The sequence below is a fragment of the Pelophylax lessonae genome, assembly GCF_965119305.1.
Source record: "Pelophylax lessonae genome assembly, chromosome: 7".
Lineage (NCBI taxonomy): Eukaryota > Metazoa > Chordata > Amphibia > Anura > Ranidae > Pelophylax > Pelophylax lessonae.
The window spans coordinates 170,986,352-171,001,132 of NC_138774.1; the positions used below are offsets into that span (position 1 = coordinate 170,986,352).

A 14,781-nucleotide genomic window follows, 5' to 3' on the forward strand; every position below is an offset into this window, starting at 1 on the left:
TTTAAGTTATTTAAGTTCTTTGTATTATGTTAGTGTCTAGAAAAAATGTCAGCTCATATTTTGTTTCTTTATAAAGTATTGCATTTGTAATCTGTACAATAACATTACTTTTTGTATCAAAACAGAAATTTCCCAAAACATATAGTTTTGGCTAGGAGTTCTCAATGTCTTAGCTGATGTACTGTATAAACTATAAACTTTTTATAGTGTCCGAGAAGAAGGACAACCATGAGAATAGCACTGATTTTGTGAACTTTTATCCAAATTTACTATTTTGGGCTCATACTAAGAGGGGTCTATTTATAAAAATTGTAATGCCTCAGCATTGGCACAGCCTTTGCGCATAATCCCTGTAATGTATCTAATATGTGTATTTCCTCTGATCCATAATGTAAAATATAAAATATTTGTATTCTTTTTTACTGCAGAGTTTGCACCAACAGAAATAGTTAATGTGATGGCAAAGAGCTCCACCCTGCTTGTAGGAGAGACACTTAGCCTGCTTTGTGTTGGGGAGGCCCCCTTTAATTCCAGAGTGGTTTTGGAATGGGTGCACAATGGAAAGGTAACAGTATGAAGAGCTTATTAACAATGTGTAATCATTAACTGTAGATGGTCATGTTTTCACTTGTTTGTTAAATTTCTAGCCAAATATTCTTCTATAAGTATGCAAGCTTTAACCACTTTACCCCCAGCCCTATTTCGGACACTTTTTGTTCACAAGTTAAAACCTGTATTTTTTCCTAGAAAACTACTTAGAACCCCCAAACATTATATATATTTTTTTAGCAAAGACTCTGGAGAATAAAATGTCGGTCATTGCAAAATTTTTTGTCACGCGGTATTTGCGCAGCGGCCTTTAAAACGCCATTTTTTTGGAAAAAATTTGAAAAATCACATTTCACTAATTTTAAAAAATACTAAACAGTAAAGTTAGCCCATTTTTTTTGTATATTGTGAAAGAACATGTCACGCCGAGTAAATAGATACCAAACATGTTACGGTTTAAAATTGCGCCCCCCCGTGGGATGGCGACAAACTACGGTCAATAGAGATCTCAATCTGCGACGCTTTAAATTTATTTAACGGTTACCAGTTTTGAGTTAGAGTGTAGCTCTTTTTTTAAAATTATTGCCCACGCTCTGGCGATCGCGGAGATACCTCACATGTGTGGTTTGAACAGCGATTTCATTTGCGGCTCGACTTGCGTATACGTTTTTTTTTGTGCGCGAGCTAACGGTGACGGGGGCGGCTAAATTTTTTTTTTTCCTATTTATTTTTTCTTTTTTTTTAACTTTATTACAGGTTTTAAAAAAAAAAAAAAAATCTGATCACTTTTATTGCTGTCACAAGCAATGTAAACATCCCCTGTGACAGCAATATGTGTGACAGTTACACTTTATGGAGGGATCGAGGGTCTAAAAGACCCTAGACCCCTCCACTACACTTCCCTGTATGCAAAACGCCAAAAACGGCATTTTTGCATACAGCCGTTTTTTAAATCTGCCGCCTTTTGCGGCACAGTAACCCGGATGTGACGTCATGGACGCCGCCTCCGGGTTACGTCATCGGAGACCCGATCGATGCCGTTTCCGGCATTCATCGGGACTCCATCCAGCCGGCGGACGTGCCGGCTGGGTGCTCGGGACTCCCGGTGGGACGGGAGCCCCGAGCAAAGCCACGGAAGGCGGCGGGAGGGGGGGACGTCCCCTCCCGCCCCCCCAGGTAACGATCGAGCGGCTCCCGAGCCGCATCGATCGTTACCGACGGAAAGCCGACCGCCGGCTTCAAACAACGGTACCGGGATGATGTCTCTAGCTAGAGACATCATCCCGGTATAACCACTCAAAGTCAGCCGACGTAGATCTACGTGGCTGGTCGTTAAGTGGTTAAGGCCCAAAATTTGTGATTCAAAAAGGAATATACCATGCAGTTTCATGAAGGTGCCCACAACATAAAAACATTTCCCATTTCTAGTGTCTGTAGGCTCCTTATGAAATGTGTCAATGACTTGACGCATGATGTATCGTTTCTGCTATTTTCACACACTGGGGTCAATTCACTAAGAGGTAAATACTGCATGAATTTTTTAGTTAAAATAACTCATGCAATAGTTATCTCAAAAGTAGTCAGTTCACTAAAAAAACATGCATTATTTACTGAGTGCATAAAAAAAAATGTAATATATAATATGTTTTGGATAATTATTACTGTAAATGTATTTCTGTAAATAAATGCACACAGAAATATTATGAAACTGTGAAAACAATCTCCCTCTGGTGAAATGTTACAATTAGGGTTGAGCGAACACCTAGATGTCCGTGTTCGACGGGTTCGGCCGAACTTTAAAAAAAAGTCCGGGTCCGTGTCCCGGACTTTTACCGAACTTTTCCCGGACACCGAACCCCATTGAAGTCAATGGGGACCCGAACTTTAAGGCACTAAAATGGCTCTAAAACACCAAAGGAAAGGGCTAGAGTGCTGCAAATGGCAGCAAAACGTAATTAAGAGCATGGCAAGTGCTCTGCAAACAAATGTGGATAGGGAAATAACTTAAAACAACAAAAAAAAAACAGAAAAATAAAACAATGTTCTTCTTCATCTCTGAAGGACGAGGCCCATATGGAGTAGGAGGGAGGTTGAGGTGGTGGTGGATGTGGCGGTGACATAGGCGTGCGCACAGGGTGTGCTGGGTGTGCCTGGGCACACCCTAATCACCTAGGGCACATAGCATTGCCAGTGAGGAGATGGGAAAGATCTCCCTGGGACCTGCTCTGCTCTATTTCTCCTTGCCTACAGGTACATGGCCCCGATACATTACTCTCCCTGCTGGCAAACACATGCATGTGTATTTCAACTTTGGGGTGCACACCTTAATGCAATAGGCTGCGCACACCTATGGGCGGTGTAGGTGGAAGCGGCGGTGGAGGAGGACCAGGGCCGGATTAACAGCATCATGGGCTTGGTGCTGAGGATTTTGAAGGGCCTTAAGGGCCGTGCCTTGCCATGCACCCAGAGGAGGAAGGGTGCAGCCATGCATGCCTAATTCAACATGGGATGCTGTCTCTGAAGCCCATAAACACATCCATGCATCGCCAACTGTCCCTCCTTGTCCGGCCTTCACGCTGTGTGGGGAGGTTCTGAGGGTGCTGCCTGGGGAAGCGAGCATAGAAGCCAGACTTCTGTGTTTACAAGTGACAGAAGAGCGGTAACAGTGAATATGGCCAACCCGGGGCCTATATAAAAGGTAGGGGCCTGGAGCTGCAGCTCCAATAGCCCCTACATTAATCTGGCCCTGAGGAGGAGGACGAGGTAGCCAACACTGCTTCTTTTCAAAAATTTTAAATGAGGGTACACCCCAAAAGAGTGAGAAAGAGCAAAAATGGAACAATGGGTGGGTAAGGTCGGTATCCATTGCTATTCTGCATAAGGTACGGAAAAGTCCCGTGGGATCCATGCCTGGTTCATTTTAATGAACGTGAGCTTGTCCACATTGTCTCTGGACAGGCGGCTGCGCTTGTCTGTTATAACGCCCCCAGCCGTGCTAAATACCCGTTCAGATAATACACTGGCTGCAGGGCACGCCAGCACCTCCAAGGCGTAAAGGGCAAGCTCAAGCCATGTGCCCAATTTGGAGACCCAGAAGTTGAAGGGGGCAGACCCGTCATTCACTACATGTAGGCGTGTGCACACATACTGCTCCACCATGTTGGTAAAATGCTGCCTCCTGCTAAGACGTTCCATCTGAGCTGCTGGTGCTGCTGTTTGTTGTGGCGTGCTGACAAAGCTTTTCCACATTTCGGCCATGCTAACCCTGCCTTCTGAGGTGCTGGCGGTGCCCTGGTTGCGTTGGCGACCTCCTCCTCCTCCTCCTCTGCCTTGTGCTTCCACTGTGGCCCCGCTGTCAGATGGGAATGCCAGCAGCATGGCGTCTACCAGCGTGCGCTTGTACTCGCGCATCTTGCGATCGCGCTCCAGTGAGTGAATTAAGGACGGTACGTTGTCCTTGTAACGGGGATCCAGCAGCGTGGCCACCCAGTAATCAGCACAAGTTAGAATGTGGGCAACTCGGCGGTCGTTGTGGAGACACTGCAGCATGTAATCGCTCATGTGTGCCAGGCTGCCCAGAGGCAACGAAAGGCTGTCCTCTGTGGGAGGTGTATCGTCCGTGTCCTCTGTATCCCCCCAGCCACGCACCAGTGATGGCCATGAGCTGGCCTGGGTGCCACCCTGCTGTGAACATGGTTCCATCTCCTCCTCCAGCTCCTCCTCCTCCTCATCCTCCTCATCCTCCAGAACTGTGCCCCTGCTGGACAATTGCGTCCCTGGCGTTTGCGTGTGCAGGAACCCACCCTCGGAGCCCCTTGCGAATGACTGCCCTGAAAGCCTTGGAAATGTTACCTCTTCATCCTCCTCCTCCTCCTCATCCTGTGCCACATCCTCTTCCATCATCGCCCGAATTGTTTTTTCAAGGAGGCATAGAAGTGGGATAGTTAAGCTGAGAACGGCGTCATTGCCACTGGCCATGTTGGTGGAGTACTCAAAACAGCGCAACAAGGCACACAGGTCTCGCATGGAGGCCCAGTTAAATTAAATAGCGGAATAGAAAATATGATCCAAAAAAAGTGTATGTATATCACACGTACACAACCACACTGGGCCCCAATTACTATTGTTTGTACCCCTAAAAGGCTAGATGAGGAGTAGGGGGAGTATGGAACAGGCAGCACCCTCAAACCTTCAGAAGTATGAGATGAACCCCAACAACTTGGAAAGGTGGATCTCTCTCACACGTACCGACACAGACTATCCCGCAATTCAATTGATCCTCAAAGGTTTTTATTGAATAGCGGAATAGGAAATATGATCAAAAAAAGTGTATGTATCTCGCACGTACACAACCACACTAGGCCCCAATTACTATTGTTTGTACCCCTAAAAGGCTAGATGAGGAGTAGGGGGGGTATGGAACAGGCAGCACCCTCAAACCTTCAGAAGTATGAGATGAACCCCAACAACTTGGAAAGGTGGATCTCTCTCACACGTACCGACACAGACTATCCCCCAATTTAACTGATCCCCAAAGGTTTTTGATTAAATAGCGGAATAGAAAATATGATCCCAAAAAAGTGTATGTATATCACACGTACACAACCACACTAGGCCCCAATTACTATTGTTTGTACCCCTAAAAGGCTAGGAGTAGGGGGAGTATGGAACAGGCAGCACCCTCAAACCTTCAGAAGTATGAGATGAACCCCAACAACTTGGAAAGGTGGATCTCTCTCACACGTACCAACACAGACTATCCCCCAATTTAACTGATCCCCAAAGGTTTTTGATTAAATAGCGGAATAGAAAATATGATCCCAAAAAAGTGTATGTATATCACACGTACACAACCACACTAGGCCCCAATTACTATTGTTTGTACCCCTAAAAGGCTAGGAGTAGGGGGAGTATGGAACAGGCAGCACCCTCAAACCTTCAGAAGTATGAGATGAACCCCAACAACTTGGAAAGGTGGATCTCTCTCACACGTACCAACACAGACTATCCCCCAATTTAACTGATCCCCAAAGGTTTTTGATTAAATAGCGGAATAGAAAATATGATCCCAAAAAAGTGTATGTATATCACACGTACACAACCACACTAGGCCCCAATTACTATTGTTTGTACCCCTAAAAGGCTAGGAGTAGGGGGAGTATGGAACAGGCAGCACCCTCAAACCTTCAGAAGTATGAGATGAACCCCAACAACTTGGAAAGGTGGATCTCTCTCACACGTACCAACACAGACTATCCCCCAATTTAACTGATCCCCAAAGGTTTTTGATTAAATAGCGGAATAGAAAATATGATCCCAAAAAAGTGTATGTATATCACACGTACACAACCACACTAGGCCCCAATTACTATTGTTTGTACCCCTAAAAGGCTAGGAGTAGGGGGAGTATGGAACAGGCAGCACCCTCAAACCTTCAGAAGTATGAGATGAACCCCAACAACTTGGAAAGGTGGATCTCTCTCACACGTACCAACACAGACTATCCCCCAATTTAACTGATCCCCAAAGGTTTTTGATTAAATAGCGGAATAGAAAATATGATCCCAAAAAAGTGTATGTATATCACACGTACACAACCACACTAGGCCCCAATTACTATTGTTTGTACCCCTAAAAGGCTAGGAGTAGGGGGAGTATGGAACAGGCAGCACCCTCAAACCTTCAGAAGTATGAGATGAACCCCAACAACTTGGAAAGGTGGATCTCTCTCACACGTACCAACACAGACTATCCCCCAATTTAACTGATCCCCAAAGGTTTTTGATTAAATAGCGGAATAGAAAATATGATCCCAAAAAAGTGTATGTATATCACACGTACACAACCACACTAGGCTCCAATTACTATTGTTTGTACCCCTAAAAGGCTAGATGAGGAGTAGGGGGAGTATGGAACAGGCAGCACCCTCAAACCTTCAGAAGTATGAGATTGTGTTCACTGTACCCCACAAAGATTGAGTTCACTGCACCCCACAATGATTGTGTTCACTGCACCCCACAAAGATTGTGTTCACTGCACCTCACAAAGATTGTGTTCACTGTACCCCCCAAAGATTGTGTTCACTGCACCCCACAAAGATTCTGTTCACTGTACCCCACAAAGATTGTGTTCACTGCACCCCAAAAAGATTGTGTTCACTGCACCCCAAAAAGGATGTTGTTCACTGCACCCCAAAAAGGATGTTGTTCACTCCACCCCAAAAAGATTGTGTTCACTGCACCCCACAAAGATTGTGTTCACTGCACCCCAAAAAGATTGTGTTCACTGCACCCCAAAAATGATTTTGTTCACTGCACCCCAAAAAGGATTTTGTTCACTGCACCCCAAAAAGGATGTTGTTCACTCCACCCCAAAAAGATTGTGTTCACTGCACCCCAAAAAGATTGTGTTCACTGCACCCCACAAAGGATTTTGTTCACTGCACCCCAAAAAGATTGTGTTCACTGCACCCCAAAAAGGATGTTGTTCACTGCACCCCGAAAAGGATTTTGTTCACTGCACCCCAAAAAGATTGTGTTCACTGCACCCCACAAAGGATTTTGTTCACTGCACCCCACAAAGATTGTGTTCACTGCACACCAAAAAGGATTGTGTTCACTGCACCCCAAAAAGATTTTGTTCACTGCACCCCAAAAAGATTGTGTTCACTGCAGCCCAAAAAGATTGTGTTCACTGCAGCCCAAAAAGATTGTGTTCACTGCAGCCCAAAAAGATTGTGTTCACTGCAGCCCAAAAAGATTGTGTTCACTGCAGCTCACACACAGAAAAATGGATGTGGATCACTGACACCTGCCTATCTCCAATCCCACACCACACAGCAATATCGATTGTAGTTTGTAGAACACAGTTTCCCTAAAATTCAGCAGACTCTGTCCCTAACAGGATTGAGAAGAGATCGTAGATCAGGATTGAGTGCAGACCCCACCCCCCACACAGCAATATCGATTGTAGTTTGTAGAAGACACTGACCCTATAATTCAGCAGACTCTATCCCTAAAATGCCTACAACTCGCCCTGCCTAAACACTCCGACCTGTCCCTCAATTCTATCCGGACACAAATGGTTTTTTCCTGCCTATCTTTCCCTAATCAGCAGCCAGCACGTTGATGTGTGCTCTGTCCCTGAATCTAAGCAGCATAATGACGCCGCTGCGGCTGCCTCGAACTTATAAAGACTTGGTCACATGCTTCAGACGGCCAATCACAGCTACTGAGACATTTGCAGGCATGGCTGGGATGGCTTAAGGCACACCAGTTAAACGATTGTTGATTGGCTGTTGAAAGCCCGCCATGAAAAGAGCGCCAAAGCATGCAAAACCCGGAAATAAAACGACCGAACACGGATTTTTACCCGAACATACAGTAAAGTGTCCGTGTCCGTGTTCGGGTACAAAAAATCCAATTATTCGGTACGAACACGAATAATACAGTCCGTGTTCGCTCAACACTAGTTACAATGTATTTTCCCTCCTGAGCTCAGGGCAGAACATTTCTACACTGATATATTGTACACTTTTAACCGCTTGCCGACCGCTGCATGAACATATACTGCGGCGGTCAGCCCCTCACAGGCAGAGTGACGTATCGGTACGTCACTAGCCTGGGAGGGTCTGGGGAGCGAGCGTGCGCCGCCGGCGGCACGCTGCCACTCCCGCGCGGTCACGGACCCCCCGCGCGTGTGACCAGCGGACCCGATGTCCGCTGGTCACTCGGCGATCGGCGGGGGAGAGGGAGAAAGGCAGGCAGCTTGTGTAAACAAGCTGCCTGTCAGTTCTCCCTGTGTAGAAACACTTATCATACGGTTCTACTATGTAGAACCGTTGATCAGTGTAACTACACCTCAAGCCACAGCCAATCACAGTTAGAATCACGCCCCTAGGGACACACACAGCCCCTCCCTCTCAAATAAAGTTAACCCCTTCACTGCCAGTGTATTTTTACAGTAACAGTGCATATATATAGCACTGATTACTGTAGAAATGTCACTGGTAACCCCAAAAGTGTCAAAAATGTCAGTCAAGGGTCCGATTTGTCCGCTGCAATGTCGCAGTACCGCAAAAAAAATCGCAGATCGCCGCCATTACGCGTTAAAAAAAAAAACAACAAAAATGACAAAAATCTTTCCCTTTGTTAGTAAACGCGATAACTTTTGCGCAAACCAATCAAAATACGCTTTTTGCGATTTTTTTTTTACCAAACATATGTAGCATAAAACAAATTGGCCGAAAATTTTAAAAAATGTTACTTTTTTTGGGGGGGGGGGAATTTCATATAAAAAAATGTGAAAAATATTGTTATTTTTGCAAAATTGACGCTCTTTTTTTGTTTATAGCGCGTGATCAAAAAATCGCACAGGTGATCAAATACCGCCAAAAGAAAGCTCTGTTTGTGGGAAAAAAAGGACATCAAATTCGTTTAGGTACAGCGTCGCACGACCGCGCAATTGTCCGTTAAAGTCACGCAGGAAGGGGGTAAAATCTTCCGGGGCTTAAGTGGTTAAAGAGAAAGTAAACCCTCTGAAAGAAAAGTTGAACAAAAAAAAAATTTGTAAAGACAAAGGCATAATTAGCTAGTATGATGTTGTTCAGCTGTCCTGGCCATCTGATTGCATGCTCGCGGGAGCCACCGGTCATGGCACTGGGCTCTGAAGGAACGGCACGTGGTGGCCGTTCCTTCAGAGTGCATGCGCCGATGATGTCATCAGCTGCATGCACTGTAAATATCTCCTAAACAGTGCAAGTTTAGGAGATTTTTATAGCACCTATAGGTAAGCCTTAATATAGGCTTACCTATAGGCAAAAGTCTTTAAAAGTCTTTAAAGTGGGTTTACAACCACTTTAACTTACTGGTCAGTGCAGTTCCCCTCATTGGTATTTTGTACAATGATAAAATACCGACTGCCTACACCAGGTAATAAATAATGAATGTATGTTTTCTTCTGTGAATTGACAATTTTGATTTATATATTTTTTTTATGTGGTATTGACCTCACATTTGATAAATTGATTCTCTTATTAGCTCATGCAATATTTCAGAAAATTCAGTCACGTGACTGTCATATCAGATGCGGAAACCTTTAGTAAATTGATCCCACTGGTTGCAGTCATTCAGTATTTTTGTGGGAATTTCTTGTCATAAAACTAATTATTTAATTTCAGTGATTTTTGGTGAATCCATTGGGATTGGCTCTACTTAATGATTTAGAAGTTTCTTGTTCTCACTACCACAGTAGACATAAATATGGTTGTTGCCTTAGGGAGGCCATATGTGTGTCATTTTTGAGCCGATTCCCCCATCCACGGATTCGATGTAGATAGGGGAATTCTCACCCTGTGCTACCATATTCTGCCAGGCAGGGAGCCTTCCCCACTGGCAGAATACAATGATCAGTGTTGCCTGGTAGAGCCAGCAGCACTGATCATTCTGGAAAAAAACCTGACAGGCTGGTTGTACACAAGTACATTGATTGAACATGGATTTGAAATTTGTCTGTTTCCTCCGGAACCGGCAAAGTTTCGATCTAGTATAACTAGTTTAATTGTAGCCATTGACTTTATTGCCTGATCCTGCAGATGTCTTCAGGATTAAGGGATGACATCAGGAATATCGTAGCCTACCATTAGTTCTTAGCAGACACCGCAAAATAATAGGCCTTTAGAGAAAAATGGGTATAGCATATAAATTATACAGTAGTTTCCTGACTATAAAAAAACTATTGTCTCCCTTATGATAACACTGGTGGTGGAGCCACCAGCAGGACAATAGACTTTGTAGGCTCGTATGGTACAGTCATGAATGGCTATAATGCAGTCTGTGAAAGTCCACATTTTAATCTATTTATAGTGTCATGCCCCTGTAAGTATGTTTGTGAGAGATTGTTGCTAGAAAACAAACTCTCAAAATAACTTTTTCACAATTCCAGCTCTTGCACAGTGGGGCTTCATGCTGCCAGAGCTGAGCGACAGTCGCACTCCTCAGCATGTGATCCTCACACAGATTTGTATGTCAGGGAAGGGAGGGGGTGTGTTTGATCAGGTCTTTCACTTTTCTGAGTGCACTGGGTTCAAGGTTGGCCATACATGAGTCTTTTTTGTTTTCTGTTCAACCAGAGGGTTGAATAAAAGAAAATAACTAGTTTCCCCCATCCACGGGTGACGGGTTACTGGGTTGGTGGAGTTCTGTCCAGGCTCAGCAGGCTCAGTGGTACCATCTCATAAATTCTGCATTATTCAGAGAGAGAAGAGCTATGAAGTGTATTGATGACTGTTATCTGTAGTGCATAGCGTGTAATGAGAAACTGATGTCAGGAGTGAACAGTGTAAAGAGTACAGATGTTGGGTCACGAATTACAAGGAATTAATTATGTTATCTATGGAGAAGCATTGTTTTTAAGTTGGAATGCTCCCTTAATGCCAGCCTTGCATTACACTGCAGCCTCAGCCCACTTTTGGGGGTATTAGCAAGTGCTTTCTCCGGGTCCCCACATAGATGCAGTAAGCTCTGCCTACAACTTGGCTATAGATGGATCATTGTATTTTTTTTAGCCAGCCAATTAAATAAACCAAACAGATTCCCCTATCTATCTACATATTCAACGTTGATGGAGGAATCCTCCCTGTTGTGCTATTGTATTCTGACAAAAGGACCCCTCCACTGCCAAAAACCTTGATCAGCACTGCAACCGGCTACAGCACTGATTGAATAAAAAACTTCCAACATTCCTGTTTGAGAGAAGCCGAAGGTTAGATCAAGTTCTCTCTAGAGGGAAAGGCCACAGATGTATCAAAATTTGGCTGATCCCTTCTGAGCAAGCTGAATTCATCTATAGCCAGCTTTGGTATCAACAATAACAGATGCTGAAGCTCACATTCATTTTACAATGTGCAAAGCAATACAGTTTACTAAGGCCCTAGTATGTAATGAGTCATTTAGCAGTGAAAGCCTAAATAGATAGATAAACCTTTATATAAGAAGTAAGAAAAAAATGCATTGGAATATTGTTTTAAAAAAATATGTTGTATTTCATTAGGTATTAGAGTCTAAGAAGACCTTATATCCAACAGAAAAGGGACACATTGGACACAGGCTTCTGGATTTAAAAAATGTAACACTGGCACAAGCTGGAGTGTACACCTGCAGGGATTCTGTTTATCATCATGAGGCTAGAAACATTTCAGTAACTATACATGGTAAGTACATTATCATCAACTGCTGTTTTATAGAAAGCAAATATTTCCATAAATGAAAATAACTTACAACTGAATGAATCAGGGGCGGGGTAATTAAATCATGTGTAAGGGTGGCATGTATTCTCAAATTCAAATTTATGGCTGGAAAGCCAATTTAAAAAAGCATTGCAAGTCCTACAGACAAATTCCTAATAATATTTAGTGCATAAATACAGTCATGTACTACCAGTATTATATGTGCAGTCTTCACAGGGATCTATATAAGAATTCTTACAGTAAGATTTGTCTGAATTTCCTCTGGGAGCTATAGACCTGAAATTTAGCAACTATGAAGAGTTAAAACATCTATTAGCAAATGTAGGGACTTCCATCTTGCAGCACCCAGATATTTCAGATTCACAAATAAAGGAGTAGCAGGTAGAAGCAAAAACCTTGGCGGAAAATTCATATATAATATATAATATCCTCCTCCATCTCCCCTGTGATGTGACTTTAGACTTTAAACTCTTAATTTTCTGGATATCATCTGCATTTGTCCTGCCATATACCTGGCCTTTTTGCCTTCTGTCATCTGTTTATTACTAATTATATATTATATATGGTTTTTCTGCTGAGTTTTTTTATATTAAAATTGGGAGCTCAAGCGATTGATTGACTGTATTATAGTACTGTCCTGAGAAATATTGGTGTGGGTTATAGTGTTTATATTTAGTGTTTAAATGTATTTTTACCATCTTTCACATCGTTGCGCTTTGATCCCCATGCCTCTGGCTAGTACAATTTTGTGGAGCTGGATGCGCATTGATGATATTGTGCTAGAGAATACGATGTAGAAAATGATCACAGGTGATGAAAAGTTACAGAATGTAAAACTAGAAAACTAGCAATAGTTCAGGAAAGAGAATGTTCCCAGTCACCTTTGATTTTCATCACAACTTTTCATATTACAAGTAAAACATACAAAACGACATCGTCTAGGGTCAATTTAAGAGATTTCTTGAATTCTTCATAAATCTGTTGATAGAAAAGAACTGGATGGTACAATTGTCCATTTTCAAGTGGCAGCAGCTGAATTCTATTAGCAGTAACAGCCTAGATGTGAAATCCATCCACCATCCTCAACATTTTTTCAGACCAAATAAGCAAACTTGCTACATTCCTCGCCTTTATATCAGATGAGGCTGGGTCCACCATTTTATACAGTCAGGAAAATAAAACAAACAAGAATGGGCTTCTCAGGCCCAAAGATAAGAATCACTGTAAAAACAAAAATGGCTTTCCTTACTGGATCTGTCACCTGAAATGTTTATTTTAAAGGGGTCTAGGGCGACTGTTACTCCATAGTAGCCACCCTGGGGTTTTTCTTCTCACACTCCTAACTTTGTTTTTAAGGAGTTGAGATTTTCTTTCTCACCTTATTATTCCCATACATTAACATTCTTTCTGAAAGTTATAACCTCTGTGCATTGAACTCACTTGATTCTTGTCAGGCTGCAGAAAAAGTAGACGATCCAACAGCACACACATAAAATACATGCCACATGCATGAAAACACTCTAGATTGTCTGATATAAGATTTTTTTTTAATGTTAACAGCTGTTGATCATTGGTTTTCAGTGTTAATTTCGTCCACTAAAATGTTTTTGTTTACTAAATTAACACTATTTAAGTCAACAAAAATATGACTAAAACTAAAACAATTCAGATGACTTAAATTGTTGAAATTGTTGAAATTGGTAAAAATGACTAAAGCTAAAATGGCATTTGAATTAAAAGACTAAAATATGACTAAAGCTGAAATGGCATTTTAGTCAAAAGACAATGACTAAAACTAAATCGAAATTTGAGGTTAAAATTAACACTGCACCAGCACATAAGAATAAGTAGGGGGCATCTACTAAGCTGTGGAAAGAAAATAAAATGAAGAAAAAGGCTTTTCTTATTTTTTTTTCTTAGTATTTAATGTTGGTAATATATTAAGGTATTATGTGCATTACAGCCAATAGAGTTTACAGTTTTTTGGGGTTTTTTATATTTTAAAGTTGCACTTCTGTTTGTCAAAAAACAATATTTTTTTTTTGTTTATGAAACTTGGTTTTATTTATGAAGATGCCCTATATCACAGCAGCTAAATCTGTGTCCATAGTGCATGTTCAAACCTTGAAAACCAAAAATAATAACATGTTATTAGATTTTTACTCCAGGAGTGTATAATGAGTTTGGAACTTCTAGAGAAATTATTAAATAATACATTATAATTGAAGTAAACCCATTCGATTTACACTAAAATGTACTGTAAATTTTAGTCGACGAAAATAGGACTAAAACAAAAACAATTCAGATGACTAAAATATGACTAAAAATTACATTTTAGTCAAAAGACTATGAGTAAAACTAAATTGAAATTTGATGTCAAAAGTAACACTGTTGGTATTTGGATCTAAAACTTTTTTTTTTTTGTCAAATTGTATTTTTAAACGCCTTTAAGCTAAAGGTTGAACTAAAAGCAGATATAAAAGACAAATGAAACTCTGTTTATTATTACATTATTACATTATTAAGGGTGTTTTTTATTTTTATTTAAATTGATAGCAGCCTATTGCAGTCTACTGTGCATTAGAAATCAGACTGGGCAAGGGAGAACAAATACAAGTAGCTAGTCAACTGTGCTGGTAACAAGGAACACGCTGATAAGAGAAGAGAGCAGAGGGAGGTCAGGTGTCTGTAAAGGGGAGAAGGGGTTAAAACCTGTAGGCGTTACTTAACCGAAGCAGAAAAAGAGTTTCTTTTTATTCTTTTTATGTCTATTCTGTAGAAAAGCCTTTCTTGTCCATTCGTCCTCCAAAGAAACAACAGTATGAAGAAAAAGAAGGTGATGAACTTAAATTATCAGTTAAAGTCAGAGCTTTTCCACCTCCACAAAGCATATGGTGAGTCATGACATCAGGGGGGTGAAAAGCATATTTGTCATATATCCATAAGTAATTTAGCTGCTGACTTTTAATATTAGGATACTTACACTC

General features: G+C 41.9%; 1 protein-coding gene across 1 annotated transcript in view; it reads left to right on the top strand.

Annotated features, from left to right (window-relative positions):
* Positions 1-14,781, top strand: part of LOC309560294 (vascular endothelial growth factor receptor kdr-like) — a 269,627-nt gene that overhangs the window by 117,138 nt on the left and 137,708 nt on the right. The window contains exons 6-8 of the mRNA XM_082263898.1: positions 429-565; positions 11,599-11,758; positions 14,574-14,688. Of these exons, the coding sequence (XP_082120024.1) occupies positions 429-565; positions 11,599-11,758; positions 14,574-14,688 (412 nt within the window). The remainder of the gene's footprint in view (positions 1-428; positions 566-11,598; positions 11,759-14,573; positions 14,689-14,781) is intronic.